The following is an 18,598-nucleotide window of genomic DNA, read 5'->3' on the forward strand; positions in this document are numbered from 1 at the left end:
ATCCAGAGAAGGTGTTTGATGTAGCAGTATGGCTCCACCACGGCATTCTTACTGCCGACTGTAATACAATCTGCTCAACATCTGGGCTACAACAGACCCAGCCAGCAACGGTCCCTTTAACTGCAGGGATGATCAAAACCCGGACACACACACACACACACACACACACACACACACACACACACACACACACACACACACACACACACACACACACACACACACACATAAACAGCTATTGCATGCTATACAGTCCACCAAAAGATTCCCTCACCTCTAAACTGTGGAGACCCCTGCCTCAGTGTAATTTAATCCATTAGTTTATCAATTTGACACTAATCCATCCCTGATGAGTCCAAATGATTTATATGGAAATAATATGACTGATGGAGGATAGATCAATAATCTTGACAGTTTTGGGCAGGGAAATGCAGCTGGACTCAAATAAGCAGAAAGATATCCATCACCAAAGAACATGTTCCTTCTTTTTTTAAATACCGGGCAAAAGGAGTGCTTTAACTTGACAGCTCTGACATGAAATACCTTTCGTCGCAAGAAATTCCAGCTCAGAGCTATTCCATTTGAAAGGCTGTCAATGCTGCTGCCTCCTGCTGCGGACATCTGCAGACAGGATTGATATATGGAAAAGGAATATTGATGGCGATGGTCCCTGCCATCTGCATTTACTGTACTGTAGGCCGTTAGTAGGATGAATTTCATCCACAAACTATACATCTTAACTCTATACAGAACGAGTTGGATTCAAATCAAAGATTGGGAACTAAATGCTCTTTAAAGTAAACAGCAGGATTTGAGAGATTTGTTACAAAACTAATCTGACACATTTGATAATCTATCTAGTCACAGTCAATTAGTTAGTTTGTAAATATGGACCATAATGCTATCGTCTGTCTGTTCATCTCTCTATCTACACAAGTACAAGTATCTTATTATGGCTATTAAACTCCTTAACATGTCCTCTTCCCTCCATATATAATGTGTGGGCTTTTTTCTTTCTTATGTAGCAAATTGGGACTACAATCTACATTCTATTGTGCAACCATGTTGTACAATGACAAATAACCTTGAAACCATGTAAACTTTGAATGCATGACATTGTAAAGTCACACATTCAAAACTTTGCCGTAGTACAATCAGTAAGAAAAACTACCAAAATGAAATGTACTTACCCCTGTCATTGTATTATTGTAGTATTATTGCTGGTCATTTTTGCAGCAGATAATGGTGTAGCATGTCAAAGAAAAGCTCATTTGTACTGTTTTAAAGTGTTGTATGTTGTGTTGCTGTAACAATGCATCATAGTTGTAAATATAAATCCTTAATCTTCACAGTAAACAGTAAAATTACAGACAAATATAGTGGAGTATAACATATGCCTATAAAAATGTATATGAATAAAAAGTAGCCAACTAAATGTAGTTGCTTTTCACCTGTGTGTCTTTGTTGAGCAGTGAGTGTTCATCCACCTGCACACGCATTAATCTGCAATATCAAGAAGGCAAAACTCTTGAAGGCAACTATTCAGACTCCACAGAAAGTTATTTGCAAGTTCCGTTTGTTTTTCTGTTGCTCCACGTTAATATGGAAACATATTAACAGCAGCACTATTGTCCAGTTTTATTACAGCCTCATCTGGACTCCGCCACCAGTCAGTGTCTGCAGTCCGACTGCTGCTGCAGAGCTCAGTGCAGCGCAGCAGAGGAAAGAATGACAGAGAGTGAGATAACTAGGCCTCTCTCTCTCTCTCTCTCTCTTTCTCTTTCTTTAACTTGCTGTCACATTTGTTTTCCCAAATGCTGCTAGTTATGACTCACAGCAGCACATCACTTCATAATGACTTCATCAGAGGGCAGTTCAACGGAAATATATCAGCTCTGATATTCAAAGACAGACGATGCACCTAGAGGATTCTTATGTTTCTTACTGAGTCACATGACTGTGAGCATTTATAGAAGGAGACAGACAGATTTTGCAATACTATTTTTTATTGTGATGACATTTTTATAGATTTTCTCGATATGCGTTAAAAATCAGCAAGTGACAGTTAAGAACTGGACAAAAATTGATATCTAGTGTACATCTATACATACATAAAGATACACATACACATAACCATAGACATACAAAATAGGTAAATATGTATGCATATATGTTCATACAAACACACACACAGTATATCTATATAATGTTAATTACCCCCCTACCACTATTGTTGATGCCCACCCCTCTCATACATCTCCAACTACTATACAAGGGAATGTATATTATGATACAATTGCTTAAATTGCTGAATTTTGCTCAAAGCTGTAGACCAGGATAAGGTATTTTCTTTCTTCAGCACCATGTGTTCTAGCTATTGAATGGTCACAACAGCAAGAAAACTAACTAACTACTTGGGGTTTTGTGAGTGTATGGGGGACTTCAACGCATTGCTTGCATTTTTTTTGCGGCTATTAGCCCGGTTAATAAGTTGTGTTTTTGATGCTGTGATAGTTCCAGTGCAGAAAAGTCCTTTAGAGGCAGGGCAGTAGTGATGCATGGAACCACATAGTTCAGAATCTTTGTCAAAAATAAATGTACCATTTTCCAAAGAAGAAACCAAAACATGTGCATGAAAGAGCCAACGAGTCCTTCTGTACATTGGGCATATATTGATGATGTAGTAATGACATTTTAACATTAGTCCACTCTATGTTTATGTATGTGTGGCTAGTGCGTTTAGCATAAAGAATACCAGTGGTACCATATTTCTACTGTATTAAATCACTCAAATAAACAGAATATTGTTTATCAATTTGCACATATTAAGTTACACGGTTTTTCCTTTTTTAATGGATTGTTTATTTTTTGTTCATTTTCTTATTTATTTTAGGCAAAACACATACCATATTCTCTTTATATCCACTTTATTTTCCAATTAAACCTTGACATCTCAGTGGTTTATGTAAGTAAACTACAAACCAGAAGTTATACTTGTTCTGGTCAGAGTCACACTCTTGTGTGCATGCTTAAATAAGCGTCTAATCCCCTCACTGTGACTCTCACATGATGAAGAAATCCCACTTCTCGCAGCAGCCAGAGGCTAAACTCTGCATGGTTTCTCCACCTCAGCTCACATGCTCCTCTGTTCACACTGTAGTCGATGCTCCCCCCGTGCTCCACTTATGCTCGATTCATTCCGACCAGCTAAAAAGCACAGGGAGAATAGTCTCCCGACATGAGGAGGTATTTCATGATGAAAAGGATTCTTCTGCCGTGGTCAAGGAGGGACACCGTGCAGAATGAGTCCAGTCCGCTCATACCAAAGGTAAGGGGTCACTTTTGAGCTTCTGCTTTGTTCCGTTAAGTTTCTTTTATAATTGAGTCCCTCTCTGTGTGACTGAGTGGCATTAGTTCTCAAAACCGTGGTATTTAGTTGCATTCCTGTGTGTCCAAAGGCACGCTCCGCTAAAGAGGACGCCGAGGAGCTTGACAAAGTCACCACTGAATGTCACCAAGCAGGGCCAATCAATGGACAGGACGACAGCTCTGTATCGCCTGGCATCCAACCCCACTACAGATATTCCTTTATGGACTATTTCCTAAAATACTTCCTGATCCTATCCAATCTGGTGTTCACAGTACTGGGCCTGGTGGTTCTTGTTCTGGGCATGTGGGGCCTCATCAGCAAACAGTCGTTTGCTCAGGAGAAGATCAGCAGCATCGGCACTGACCCAATGCTGATATTTTTGACTGTGGGCTTTGTGCTGACCATGCTCTGCCTGTCAGGCTGTGTGGGCGCCTTAAGAGAGAACTGCACTTTACTGAAGCTGTTCTCTGCTGCGGTGCTGGTCCTAATCACAGCCCAGGTGCTGACCGCCATTGTGGCCTATAGTCTACGAGATGAGGTTGGAGGCTACCTGCGGTCAGGGATGTTAGCCGCCATGGTGCGCTACCAGGACGATCTAGATCTGAGGTTCATCACGGACGAGATTCAGTCCAATCTGCAGTGCTGTGGGGCAGATAACTACCGTGACTGGGAGCTCAACATGTGAGTAGCAAGTGACTAACTTGGATGTATTTATATTTTTTAAATGTCATTACGAATGCTTTTGAAGGTTTATGAACATTATTTCCTTTCCTCAGATATTACAACTGCTCAGCTCCAGGAGTGCTGGCCTGTGGCGTCCCCGCGACATGCTGTGTGGACCCACTGGAGAACGGAACAGTGTGGAACTCTCAGTGTGGTTTGGGAGCTCAGCTGCTGGATGAGTTTAGTGCTCAGAGTGTGATCTTCCTGGGCGGCTGTCTGGGGGGAATGTCTCGCTGGATCGAGCAGCACGAGGGCCTGATTGGGACTGTTGGAATAGTTGTACTGGGGGTCCAGATTGTGACTCTGTTTATCACCACACGGCTGTTAGAGAGCATCCAGTGGCATAAAGTGTACGCATAACATGGGATGGTGAATGTATCCATCCATCCATCATCTTCTGCTTATCCAGACCGGAGTTACAGGGGCAGCAGGCTAAGGAGGGTATTCCAGAGTCAGACAACCCTGTATGAATATACTGTGTTCCGATATTTAATGAGTGCTAACTGCTTTTGGATCTCCACCTTGTTTGTCCACCTTGTTTGTCATTTTTGTCATGCCAAATCACATCGTATTTTTATGTAAGCAAATCTCAGCATAAAATATGAAAATGTGCAAAATGCTTTATTTGGCTAATGATAATGAATGCTCTTCCTCACTCTTCAAGTCCTCATACTTCCATGAATCGATACCAAAGCCACTGATGTGACATAGCAAAAAATATATATGCAAAACCTGGCCTTTCAAGAGCATATAAGTCCATTTGACATGTGTATCACACAATTCAACCATAAATATTAACATAAACCTTTTTCTTTCCTGTGTTCTATCATCAGCCAATAAACCAGTAACACATATACCGCTATATTGACCTCTTAACTGGTCTCACACTTGCTTTTTGTATCTTATACCTTTTGAAATGATTCAAAAAGCCCTTGTGGTTGACAAGATATTCTATATTTAGTATTGGTATGCAAACGATTCAGAATATTTAAGGAAAAAGGGCTGGGGTTCAACTGGGGTTAAATAAATTCACCTCCACACACACACCTCTCATACATAAACACAAAAGGCCGGTTTACTGTAGCTTGTCTCTGTAATCTATTTCATTCATTGGACATGTGCAGGGACACAAGTTCTCACTTCCAATGTATTTTTTACACACTGTCTCTCATAGATTCACAAACTCACCCTGATAATCTGCACATAATGCATCAAAACATGTGAATGAATTTGACCAATATTCTTTATTGCTACTAAAGGTGAGTTTTTGATGAGATCATTTAAATATTCTGGTTAATCCTCTTCTGAAGAAGATGTTGCCAGAATCATGAATGGCATACTACTGAATACCAAATGTCACATAAACTGCAACTAACTATAGTAAAGACAAGCTGATTGTAGGGTTGCAACTCATGTTTATTGTTGGTTGATCTGTAGATTTCTGTTTTTGATTAATTGTAAAATAATGTAATCTATGTTTAATGATCAAAATAAGATTAAAAAAAAATAGCAAATCACAGTTCCTAAAACAAGGTGCCGATATGTCTCAGAAGTAACCAAGTACATTTACTCATGAACTGTACTGAAGTCAAATTTGGGTGCCTTATACTTTACCTTAGTATTTATCTTGAATGATGCTTCTACTTCACAACACCTTTTGGGTCCCTGTACTATTTTAACAAACTGGAGTAGTGATGCCATCTAGTGGTGGCAGATAGAAGCACCAGCAATTATTCTAACGACCCTGTAATATATATATATATAGTGTATTATATATAAAGCTATAAAGAAGACATTTATCTTTCTATGTATCATTCCTACTTTTAAGATGTACCCAGTATCCCGGGAGGAGACATTACATGAAGTGATATTATTCATACTGTCTTGCCTCACTGGTTCCAGTATATCAACAGTGAACCACAGTAGTCGTATACTGCATTCTAAATATCTCTAATGATGAGCTTTATTTTATGATACTAATCAGGGAAACATCCAGAATGCAACATTCTAACCTTTGCTCAATTCACCCAGGAACATCTTTTTTCCATCAATGTTAGCGATGCCCACCACGAGTTCCAGTTGAACAATTTATTTTTTAAATGTATCACGATATTTATTTATTTTATCTTAGGATGTAGTTACCATAGACTAGGAGAGGATGGAGGCAGATTTCCTTCCTGGATCCTCGGCCAGACTATGCAGGCATGCAGCCCGCTGTCAGCCACAGGGCCATGGACTTGTGGAGAAGCCCGAGGAGAGAAGTTCACTGGAGTGTGGTGAACGTTGAGAACGGCTGAGGGGGAGGAAAGGGCCAAAACAGGAGCAGTTTCTCTGCTCATCATACTCACAGACACAACAGCTTCAACACCATTGTCCTCTGTGCTTACTGAATATCTATCGGCTTGTGTGTGTGTGTGTGTGTGTGTGTGTGTGTGTGTGTGTGTGTGTGTGTGTGTGTGTGTGTATGTGTGTGTGTGTGTGTGTGTGTGTGTGTGTGTGTGTGTGTGTGTGTGTGCATATTTATATACATGTGTATTTATGTATAAGAAAAACTAAAAAGAGAATCTTTGTATTTTTACATCCCTTAAATATTTTATAACAGTTTGGGAATTACTGTCCGGGCCTAATTGAGATACTGGAGTAAATAATAGGCAGGAAAAAGAACAAAAGAATCTCTGCAACACAATAATTTTTTTATATATATAATTTAATTTAATTTGACCACTTCAGGCTTACAGGTATATCTAGTCGAATGGAAAACAATATCACTCTGTGATTGAGCTGACAACCACAAAACCTCATAAATGCACCGTGACGAGTCATAAGTTAAATAAAAAGAGGAAACGACAGATCTATATGACTCAGACTTCATTGAAACAAATGTAAACATATTAAAAGTGATTTTTAATTTAAATCTTTAAACTTTAGCTAAATATAAATGGATGAGAGTGAAATTATCTCTCAAAGAACTGTTATCAGACTCATGACTTAAAATCACAAACCTATTTCATGATATTCAAAGTTAGAGTTGATTATAATTGTTGCCAAGCGTCACTGAACTGATCATTCAACTAAGATTAACACTATTACTTCATATATGTGTGTGTGTGTGTGTGTGTGTGTGTGTGTGTGTGTGTGTGTGTGTGTGTGTGTGTGTTCTCAAGGAAGATATAACTTCATAAAAGAAACAAGGGAAACTCAAAGTTAGTGAAACATTTCATTTCAAATGTTATTTTTATCATCATCTTCAATTTAAATTCAAATCAATTTCATTTATTTTCTATAGCTCAACAAACAACAAATTAATTCAGAGGAATTTACAATCTGTACACATACAACATCCATCTGAGTTGTATCCCCTCGTCGAGGCGTCCCACGAAGAGTCCTGGAAGAGAGAGCGAGAGAGTTCAGGTGTGGGGGATGAGCTACATTTAGAATCTTGAATTATGGGATGTTATGACAATCCAGCATACAATCATAGAAATCACTACCACGGCACTGTGTATACATTGTAATACAAATCAAAATCAAAACAATCCATAAATCTGACAAAAGTTGGCCTATGCTACTGGAGAAACCATGAATTAGTACATCTTTCCTCCTGTCTGTAAACTTCAACACAAATCATCTGTACACCAGAATATTTCTGGGTTTAGTCAAGATATTTTGTATTTCCATTTAAACTCCACAATGTATAGACTATCATTAATCCTCGGGATGACTGTTCCAGCAAAGATCATCTATTGTGAGCTCGAGCAAAACGCCCCACGAGGAGCAGAGGAAACGGCGCCAGTACCCGGAAAAAGACAGGAGTGAGACCTCTGTACTTCCTTTCTCGCACTGTCGCTGCCGGTTGAAATTTACAGGTCAAAGGTTATTCACGCCGCGCCACATGCGTTGTTGTTTTTTTCTTTCACAGTTCATTTGTAATCCATTGAAATAAAGGGCAGTGGCATGGGGAAGAATACGAAGAACAAACCCAACGGGTCAGGAAAACAAGCGGACAAGTCCGGCCGACATTTAAGGTAACGTCAGGAAGCTCGTGTGTCACAGAAACATTACACATGTAGCGGTTAAGCTAGCTCAACCAGCTAATGCTAACGTTAGCTGTTTTTAGCTCCCACGTTAGTTGCGATGAACTGCAGCTTCATATTTAAAAATGAGATTCAACCTGTCAACGTAATCCTTGATCGTTAACGCTCAGTGAGGACAGGTAGCTACTTGCATCATGTATGGCATTCAAAGGTTCAACTTGTCCTTACTGTTGAATACTATCTGAACTGTATTGTATGTATACTTCGTACTGTGAAACTTTGTGCTTTCATTTGACAATGTTGCACATTTCTGCGTGTAACGACCTCTTCTAAAAACTGTACAGCTCTTCCACTTTGACTGTACATACTTGTTATAGTATGTTCTATTTGTTGTATTTTTCTTCTATTCTTTATCTTTAGTTTTTGTATTTATCAAAACCTCAAAGCCAATGTATTGTATGTCTTCCGGATTGTGTCTTCACAGTGATAAGAAGCTTAAACAGAGAGATGGTAAAGCCAAAGCCCAACCAGATCACCTCGAACACATCCCATATAGGCTGCGTGAGCTAATGAAAAACAAAGAGATGATGAAAAACAAAGACAAAAAGAAAACGGGATCCATGAAGTCCAAAAAGCTAAAAGAAGGTAAGCAGAGGAGCTTTATTTAACAGCACACTACGTGCTGCACATGTGTACCTTTTTTTTGTGGTATTTTTTTATCAGTCATGCCATGTTTATAATCAGTGAGGATCTGGTTTCTGTCTCTGTAGCCATCTCCGCCAAAAGGAAACCATCTGATTTGCAGACTGGAGACATACCTGTCCCACGTTTTAAGAGGGGAAAGGGAGAAAGTGAGAAGTCATATCTGCGACGCATGAACAATGCGACAAAACACGTCCTCTTTCTCACCAAGAACCAAATCGAAAGAAAGCCTGAGCTGGAGGCAGACAAACAAGAGGGTCCTGTAGACAAGGGCAAGTCTGAGAAAAAGAAGGAGTGAGTATACCTTAGCTTGGAATCTGCAAAGTTAACTGATGATGTGCATTTGTGCCAACATGGGATGTGAAAGGTTGGGCCAACGGAGTCAGTGATACGCTGGCCTCCTGCTTAGGCTTTTAATTGTATGCGTCGGTAACTGTTTGGTTTTGTTACAATGAAAATGAAAATGGCCTACTGGGTAATCTGTTGTGGTTTTATGTACTATAACAGCTATCAGCTTTGGTTACAGTCTAAATTTAAATTCATTCTTGAGAATGTTTAGGTGAATTAAAAACAATACTGAATACATTTTTATTGAACTTTTAAAAAAAAAGAGTACATTATACATAATAATGGTGCAAAACCCAACATTCAGTTAAGTTGCAATGATAACCATAAAGAACAATAAAAACACAGACATGTAAATGATATTGTAATTTATGGCTGATATATTTTTTTATTTGATCTTTGCTGTTTTTTCTATAGGCATGATACAGTCAGATTACAGAAGCTACAGCAGAAAAAGTTGGACAGACAAGTGGACCAGATGGAGAAAGAGATGTTCGTAGGTAAGGAACATTTCCACTAGAAAGGATGTGAGGGAGCTGCTCTTTCCTTCAGTTCAAGAATGCAATTGCCGAATTTGAGGTGCATTTAAGATCGTTGCGAGGTAGGCTCCATCTATGTTTCTAGCTGAGTGTTTCCTAAAAATCTAAGCCACCATCTGTCCTTGAATTCTTCAAGTTCATCAGAAAAGTATATCATCCCCAAGTCTTCCCGCAGGGGCAGAAGGATATATATTCTTGAAGAGATCGTTCAGGTCTTTTGAAGTGGGTTATTATGAGGTACTTATCTGTACTTACAGTAGACGCCGAGGGTCACGGGGGCAGCAGCGAAACCTATTTTACCTATTTTTTTACATAAATGATAGATTCAAGATATTTGTATTGTCATATGCACAAATAACAGACAGTTACTCTGTTCAATGAAAAGCTTATTTTGCTGGGTCCTCCTAACACACAGAATTACAATAAACTTAAGGTAAAAAATAATGATAGATCACATAACTACGTATTTGAGGAGGTTGTTGATAATGAGCCACCTACAAATTGTCACCCAACAATGCAGTTACGCTCGGCTCTACTGAGCTTATTGTTTCAGTGTTCCAGCCCACAATTCTGCTCAAACCAATCTTCTTTAAAATTAGCGGCTCGCTGGAGCATTTAGTTAAGGTGCCAGATATCCAGGTATGTGGGGTGTGTGGTCGTGTAGATAATATAGATAACATAAAGCCATTTGGTTTGTTTAAGAAAAGAACAAGACCTGTTTTATAGGAAAGGGAACCGTAAATTACTTCTGTTGTGATCTGGCGCTATAGAGAAAATTTAAAAACAAAATTAACTCAACCTTTAGAGAAATGGTAGGGGAAACACTGCTATAGTCAAAGCAGAATGATATATATATAAAACTTGTTTGTATACTGATCTGACTGACTGACTGATTTGTTTGTTTTGTAGATACTGTTCCCTTTGGTGAAGTTGCAATGGCCCCACCATTTTTGAGTGCCAAACCCAAGAAAGCTCCGGTCAAATCTCAGGTAACCTGCTGATATGTCAAATGTCATGACGGTGATCTTCATGCTTGAATAAGTGGTAAACAGTGTTGTTTTTCTCCTCTACGAACATCATCCAGAAGGTGCCAAAGGAGCTGCTTCTCAACTCTCTCCTCGGCCACACGGCGGTCTCCACTACCAAGCCCTCCATGGCCAGGCAGAGAATCATGGAGGAGGAGAGGGTGCGAGTAGTCGAGGCTTACCGTCTTCTTAAGAAACAGAAGCAGCACAAGGCCAATCTAGAAAAACTCAAGAACCCCCAGTGACGTTTCAGCCAGCACTGAAGCTCAGAAAAACTGACACAGATCGTGAGATAACCATCAACAGACTGTTTGTGTTCTGTAACTTTGGAACTTCCAGTGGGGGAGCTGCCCATAATGTATCTGTCAGGGAAAGAAGCAAACATTTGCATCCACTGCCCACAGTATGAGGTAAGCCGTGATCAACATTCACCTGCAACTTCTGCTCCAAATAGAGCAGGACTTTCACACTGCTAATGCCTGTTTATACGTCTTATAAGACAAACTGATCAACCCTAAATAAATACACCCCGACGGGTGATTTTGTTGAATTTTCACCCCTGTAATTGTGTCCGATGTTAACTGGCAAGTGTTCAGTTGTATTCACACGTTTTTTTTGTATTTGCATCTTTAGGTAGCCACTATGACATCATTAGTTATGTGGTAGACAATAAATTAATAAAGGCCATGTCGAGGAAAAGATGAAGCTTCAATTGTTCGCTGTGGTCCCACTAGATGGCAGTCCACCTGTCCATAGCTGGTTTTGTGTTGTTTGTTTGGAGAGCTGACAGAATATGCAGACTTTTAAAGTGAAATTGTATTTTTGATAGCAAATCGTGCCCATTTATAAATGTGAATTTATGGCTGTAGAATTATCAATACTTTCAAACCGTGTCTCCCTTTGTACCTCCGTGAGAGCCTGAATCCTGAGATCAATCAATCACATCAGCCTTTTAAAATATGGAGCACTCATTAGAGCCTGGCACAGCTATTCACATTTATAATCCGTGAAAAGGTTTACCCTCATGAACAAGGCCTTTGTGTGAACATTATTCTCCGGGACAAACTGTGCAAATTCAGATGTGTTTGTTCAACAACTTCATCTTTCAAAGCAGCCTCGATCTCAAAGCAAACATTACGCTTATAATTTTGTTTTTGTTGCAATATTGATGCACCGAAAAATAACACCAGATGGTTTCCCCTATTTCTACTGAATCCCTGTTGTCTGGTCCACGGCTTCAGTCATTTCTGTTTGAGCAGCTTTTTTTGTTTGGTCTGTGTTTGTCCACTGAGGGTTGTCACAGTGACAAGGAAATGCATTAAGTGGGGACAGCTGCTTGTGATTGGTAGTGCTGACTCCCTTGTGCAAAGCTCAACCACCATTGGTCATTTACCCCTGTGTCCCATGTGCACAAGACGGCTATCCGTATTATCAAGGGATTTACATCAGATAAAGATGCTGTTTTAATTTCAGCTCAAGTCACTTATCAGGAATTAACATTTAATACAAATTAAAAAAAAGACCATGTATGTTTTTATTTACACTCCTATGCAGAGTGACACCTTCCTTGTAACCCCTGAGTAAGATGCATGGGCAACATCCAGTAACCTGTAGTGTTAACTATTGATCTCGAGTTACCCTGGTCAGTGACATTAGACGTGTAAGATGTCAGTGGAAAAGCTAAGAAAACATCCCCTCAAATGTCTGAATGCTGTTTACATTTGTCTGACTGTTGCTTTTTTGGGGGTGTTCTTTGCATACATTGTTATATCTACAAGCAGGGGTTCAGGGGCACTAATTGGCCTGATTTTTCAGTGTGAGCAAGTACTCGTGGCAGCTGACGGCAGAAGATTGTGAGAGTAATTGGGGGAAAGCCTCCTCAGCCAGCTGCTAGGCAGCCACAGCTCACTCTGAAGCTCCTAAAGTAAGTGTGTGTGTGTGTGTGTGTGTGTGTGTGTGTGTGTGTGTGTGTGTGTGTGTGTGTGTGTGTGTGTGTGTGTGTGTGTGTGTGTGTGTGTGTGTGTGTGTGCGTGTGGGGCAAATGAAACATAAATAATTGTTCCTCTCCCTGTCGAGAAAAGGAAGAACTCGTTGTAAGCCAAAGCAGTTGTCCATGCTAATTTGTCCCTTCACAATAATGTGATGGTACAGAGAAGGCTGCTGTCAGACTATGCAGCTTTTATGAGATTGTCCATCATTGTAATGCCCCAAACTCAAAATGTAAGAGCATCCACTCACTATTGCGTTCATATTTTACTGTTTGGCCCGTGTATCATTCCCACAGTATCGCTCGGTGCCACCTGGAATAGTTGTAGACCTTGTCCAGCAGTGTACACGGTAGTAACCAAACTCTGCACGGGGGCCCCAGGTGGAGCCGTTAAACCTTATCAAGACAGCATTATGTAAATAACTTATCTGGATAGTGTAGACACTTCCTCTTCCATTATCCCACAGCTGCCTGCTCGAAAAGTGTCACTTGTTACAATTCATAGATCCAACAGACAAATGGTATTTAAGTAAGCTTTTATGGGTTTAATAAGTTAAGAATGTACACTTTTACATACATTTTATAAATTCAAGGCACTAAAAAGAATCATCTCTTTCATAGGTAGTTTGTTCACTTGTGACATTATGTTGTGATTCAAAGTGGTTTACAACAGATTAACAAATTACAGTCAGTCAATTTGTGACAAACAAAAGCATTATATTGGTGAAAACGCAACCACCACTTTACGTGTTTGTGAATTAAAAACTAACGTGTTCAACCTCGGTGCACCTAATCCTTGTCTAGTTTCTCCACCATCAACCTGCTTTCGGTCAGTTATCACCTGAACATGTATACATTTTTCCACTTTGGGATTTCACTTTTTTAGGAATGTACAGAGCAGTGAGAGAACAGTTGTTGCTCTCTCTAAGCTGTGAGGCAAAGTCATTGCTTTCCCATCAACAAATCAGAAAACGCCATTCTTTCTCTTGATTGTCTTTGAGTGAGGCTACAAGAGAGCAAAGCTGGTTTTAGTTAGCCTTATAAGGTTTAGGGCACTTGTTGTTAAAGTGAGAATAGACGTTCAATGGAAGAGCTCGTTGAGGCCTCTATGCTGTCCATCTCTGATATTGTGTTTTTTCTAATCTTTTATAAATGACACTCAGCCCACTCAAAACAGACTAGCAGCGCACGGACATCAGAGGAAATAATATACAAGACGAGATGAACCAGTCTGTTAGAGAAGCTAGTTTCACATCACCGTGTGCTACTAGAGATTCACTGGTTAGTATTTCAAGCTTCTTGCTCAGGAAGAGAAAGGAGGGTACGTTACATTTGATACAAGGAATTAACGAGGGGAGAAAAAACACCTGGTGGAGATATCGTAGCTGTAACAAAGGACAGTGCGAAGAGCCACTTGACTTGCGCTGCCTGCGTGTGACGGTCCTTAAGGCGGCGAGGACTCTGCTGACTGAGGCAGGGAGGGGCCTCGAGCTCGAGGCAGCATGGCGTCTTGGTCCATCTGTAGAAACGCACAGAGGAGGGATTATTTCGGCAGATGTGACAGAAGGGGATGTTCTGTGGTGTTAAATATTTTTGAACTCCCTCACCTTAGTCAGACCCTTGGCGATCAGAGCTAGCTCAGTGGGCTGGTACACACAGCTCCGTAGTTGACCATTATACCCACCGTATGGAGACACTGGCTTTGTGGGCGGAGCAATATACGCACCGTATGGAGACATTTCCTTTGTGGGCTGACCATTATACGCACCGTATGGAGACACTGGCTTTGTGGGCGGAGCATTATACGCACCGTATGGAGACACTGGCTTTGTGGGTACTGGTAGAAGAAAAGGTGGAGGAGAATGAAAAAATTAGTTTGTTGCGATGGAAGTCCATTACTTTGTATCTTTAAACTTAACACAAGAGCAAGTATGCGAAACAAACACTTTTCAGATATCTTTCATTGTTTAAACACTAATGTCTCCCTAGCAACACACATTTACTCAAACTGACCCGTTAAGGGATTTAATATTTGATATGTCTGTGGATAAATCAGAAGTCTTGCACAGGTTGGATTTTGTGAAACTTCAAAAGCACCCTTTTGTATATTCTGTACGACTGTTCGCTCCTTGACAAAAGATGAATGTCTAAAACATATGTGCGTTCATTCATCAGTTAATTAGAGTGCTGTCCTGCTGACACATTTAGATTTGTGATACCGAGGATTCAGCACCTGGCTCGACATAATGTAGGTGAGTTCATTGTAAGGTTGATGTTAAACCACTGTGTCATGCTGTACCCGCTGGAGGCTCGTCCGTAGTGAAGGCTTTATTCTCAATGTACACGTTCTGGTGGGGTGGCTCCGGCTCCGGCTCTGCCACCTTACCGATGATGTCATAAACCAGGCTGCTGGCGGGATAAACATGATCTCCATCGATTGGCTGCTCCTGGTCTGAGCCATCTTGGGTCAGTAAGCACATTTCTGGGATGGCGTAGAGGAAGAGGAACACCCAGGCATTTGACACCACGGCTATAGCCAGCGTGGGGTCGTCCCAGCTGGGGTTCCCGACCACTCTGTTCCCATGGATGTACATGACGATCCAAGCTACCCAGATAGCCACGGTGAAGAGCCCCGAGACCAGGATGAAGGCTCCGTCTCGCCGCTTGTGCTTATGCGTCAGTGAGGGCACAGCCATCGCCAACACGGCGAGCAGCAGAACCATCACGTAGATCAGTGCCATCACAAAGTCCCCGTTAGCAATGCTGCAGGACAGGTCCGAGAGGATTGCACCTGTGGGTGGGCTCCTGACCCCGGTGATGACGAGCCACTCGGTGTTGATGATCACCTCGACCATCCACAGACCCAGGGCTCCCAGGCATAACATCCAGCTCTTGGGCCCCCGGCCCCTCCGCTCCAGCAGGGCGAGCCACAACCCATGCATCGCCAGGCAGGCTAGACAGCCCGAGAACAGTACTCCAAAGAGGAACTTCCGTGCAGCGCAGCTGGTTGAGTACCGACCCACAATGAAGGCAAAGGTGAGTCCAAAGAGTCCCAGCGTGAAGACCAGAAAGCCGGCCTGCAGGGCCACCATACCCTTTCTCTTCTTGTCTGTGACAAACGGTAAGCTGGCTATGAGGGTGACCAACAGAACGAAGGAAGTCACCACACCAGCAGCAGCAACGGCCTCCACCACGACCCCCCAGAGAGTTGTCAGGTCACACAGGTTGTAATATATGGAGCTGATACTGGACCCACATCCCTTTGGAAAACTGGTTGGTCCCATGGTTTCACTGCAGATTTTGAAAGTGCAGCAACAAGAAAATGCAGATTATTAAACATGCACGGAAAGACAAACAAAAGCTGTTTCCGTGTTATTAATGTGTCACACTAAACGAACTGTTCCATCCATAGTGTACTATAAGCCAGTTGTAAAATTGCTGTTTGAAATAAATGAAATCAAGTGTCTAGAGAATCTAAAACTTACAGCAATTTGGCTCCCCTGTCTTTAATTATGACATGGAACCTTAATCACAGCTCTGTCTGGCCTTACAACACCATCTAATTTACAAAGGCATCATATTAACATTTCAACAGGACACATAATGAGTACTATTACCCACACAGCATCCCAGAGTTTAATTCAAAGGAATATTTGTATTCACCCTTTAGTTCAAAAAAATCATGTTGCTGTCAATGCAATACTATTTCCCTCATGTAGCATCCAAAAATATACTTTTATATACCAGTTTAGCCTAAAACTGATCAAATGACTGTCAATGTTGAAGCCACGTATCTCCAAATTTGGCGATTTTGAAGTTTGAGGCCAACTGAGATATATGCTCCTGTATGTATTGAGAAAATCACCCCCCCCTTTTTTTTTTTAAAGATAACTACGCAATAAAAAAAAAAGTTAAAAATCATGAAAAGTTTCAAGTTCTGCGAATATTGATCTTGTAATAATTTTAAAAGGGCACATTAAAGTCCCAGACTACACGCGTCATGGCATATCGTTATATAGTTATAACCTCACGGCAGCATAGTGATATTAAGCCGGTTGGACTTCTTACCCTGTCTGATGACGCAGAGCAGCTCCGCTCCAACAGGTGACTCAGGTAAATGTACTCCGGTACGGATAACCCAACCGTGTCTGAAATATTTCCCAAGTATTAACAGCCTGCAGACGGATGTTTGGACGGATTTCTGAGCGTTTCAAATGTTCACTTAATCGGCGCACGTTTTTTTTTCTTCTTCTCCGGGCGCAATCATGGACAGTCCTCCATCTGCCCTCCTGCTCAGCTGTTACTGGACCACCCTGTGATGAACTCACCGGCAGTCGCGTCGAGAGTAGGCTATAGGTGTCCTTTGAGTTATTATTCTGTTAATGTAATACTTTCAGACCACTCAGTCGCTTCATGCAGCCTCTCGCAGCTTTGCATATTCTGTGAGATTATAGCTCGTGGCCTATTTATGTGTTTAAGGCAGCTTACATCCAAACAAAGGGACCACTGTCCTCTGAAGTCAAACCTTTGGTATACGTACTGTGCAACATCCTCTGAGCTGGGACCTGGTCAACACTTTGATATGAGACTCAATGGTGATTAATGGCATTTACTAATTAAATCAGTTATGTGATTATTCTTTAAAAGAATAGTTATTATGGAGAGTTTACTGTAAAGGCTACAGTCTAACAGTAGTGGGCTGTTTAAATACTGTAACTTTAGGAGTGCAAATAGCTTGTCAGTGCATTTCTGAAAACAAACTGTGCCATCCATGTCTATGAAAATACAAGACCCCGAATAAACACTAGGCAAACTACTTGACACATACAGGCCGATGTAAATGATCTAAGCAGCATTTGTAAATGAATGATTCTGTCCCAAGCTTTTTGAGCCATAAGCGGTTGATCAATGTAAGTGTGCTCAAGACAGCGGCACATACTTTCAGTTTTATAGATGGAAAAGACCAATATACAGTTGTTGAATTTAAGAATAATTCAACAATGAAGTTATGTTGCTCATAAACAACATGCATCTTGGGAAATCTAATCACACTTGAGTCTACTTTCTCTTTTTCAGGACTTCAAGTCAGCATGAGACTCTGCCTCCAGTTTGCAGAGCCACCTGGTGGAACATATTGTTACAGGAGAGATGGACTCCTGTGTTACATAATCAAATGAGACTACAACAACAAAACAGATTGTGTTATTGATCTCCTTATAGGCCATGTCACCTAACAACCATTTGACAAATAGGAACATTGACGGATGTCATTGATCTAAAGCTTTTAAATTGTCTCCACTCAGTAAAATTTTGAAATATTCAGAAATTTACTGAAACACTATGAAATATATGAAACTATGACAGTCCAACTCTCTCTGTTTGCTTGTTTGCCTCGACTTTGTAAATATTTAAAATTACAAAGCTTATATATTCCTCATTTAGTTGTGAAACCTGCGGGTAGGAAACAAATAAATAGCCCCAATAATACATTAGCACATTTTAATTTGCTGCATAGGAAGCTCAGACATGCTTGGAAATATCAGTTTGAGACCTTACAAGCGAAAGCAGTTTATTAAACACATTTAATGACACTTGATGCATCCAACATGTCAAATGTTTGATTATATCAAAAGTAATGTGTGTCCTGGTTGTGTAGTGCATCCCCTCTGGGTTCAGCACAAGAAGGTCATGCAGGACACCTTGCTGAAGAGCACTCTGGCATACAGCCTGATACTAAACGTGCTGTTTATGCTGCATGATGGAGCACCCTGTGGTGCATCGATCCCTCAATGGATCCCATCCCGAGGGTTGCTCTCACAAACCCAGCAATTTGTCAATCCATCCCTCTGTATTGTGGTCCAGTTAGCAGATTC

The 18,598-nt window shown here is 40.9% G+C and overlaps 3 protein-coding genes across 4 annotated transcripts; 2 read left to right on the forward strand and 1 right to left on the reverse strand.

Annotated features, from left to right (window-relative positions):
• Positions 1-3,238: 3,238 nt before the first annotated feature.
• tspan10 (tetraspanin 10) lies at positions 3,239-4,453 on the forward strand (the record flags this gene model as incomplete). Its single annotated transcript, XM_079233608.1, has 3 exons — positions 3,239-3,328; positions 3,459-4,051; positions 4,147-4,453. 3 exons carry the CDS (start codon positions 3,239-3,241, stop codon positions 4,451-4,453), a joined length of 990 nt encoding a protein of 329 aa, XP_079089734.1.
• A 3,579-nt stretch (positions 4,454-8,032) lies between these two features.
• On the forward strand, positions 8,033-17,919 carry ccdc137 (coiled-coil domain containing 137). 2 transcript variants are annotated; one of them, XR_013771182.1, is made up of 7 exons: positions 8,033-8,118; positions 8,612-8,772; positions 8,898-9,123; positions 9,592-9,674; positions 10,623-10,702; positions 10,798-11,148; positions 17,802-17,919. XR_013771182.1 is itself a non-coding variant. In XM_079232665.1 (6 exons), the coding sequence occupies exons 1-6, from the start codon at positions 8,048-8,050 to the stop codon at positions 10,981-10,983; spliced, it is 807 nt and encodes a 268-aa protein (XP_079088791.1). In that variant the 5' UTR covers positions 8,033-8,047; the 3' UTR covers positions 10,984-11,358. The 2 variants fall into 2 exon arrangements, 1 of the variants encoding a protein (XP_079088791.1); XM_079232665.1 differs by lacking the exon at positions 17,802-17,919 and having other exon boundaries at positions 10,798-11,358.
• Positions 14,170-16,009, reverse strand: LOC306750214 (G-protein coupled receptor family C group 5 member C-like; the record flags this gene model as incomplete). Its single annotated transcript, XM_079233609.1, has 3 exons — positions 14,170-14,244; positions 14,333-14,436; positions 15,025-16,009. 3 exons carry the CDS (start codon positions 16,007-16,009, stop codon positions 14,170-14,172), a joined length of 1,164 nt encoding a protein of 387 aa, XP_079089735.1.
• Positions 17,920-18,598: the final 679 nt, after the last annotated feature.

This window comes from Taurulus bubalis (assembly GCF_910589615.1).
Source record: "Taurulus bubalis genome assembly, chromosome: 17".
In the NCBI taxonomy this organism is placed as follows: Eukaryota; Metazoa; Chordata; class Actinopteri; order Perciformes; family Cottidae; genus Taurulus; species Taurulus bubalis.

Coding starts and splice junctions, on each gene's coding strand:
- ccdc137 (XM_079232665.1), top strand. CDS start 8,048: ATGGGGAAGAATACGAAGAACAAACCCAACGGGTCAGGAAAACAAGCG. Junction 8,119..8,611: donor AAGTCCGGCCGACATTTAAG/GTAACGTCAGGA, acceptor GTGTCTTCACAG/TGATAAGAAGCTTAAACAGA. Junction 9,675..10,622: donor GGAGAAAGAGATGTTCGTAG/GTAAGGAACATT, acceptor TTTGTTTTGTAG/ATACTGTTCCCTTTGGTGAA.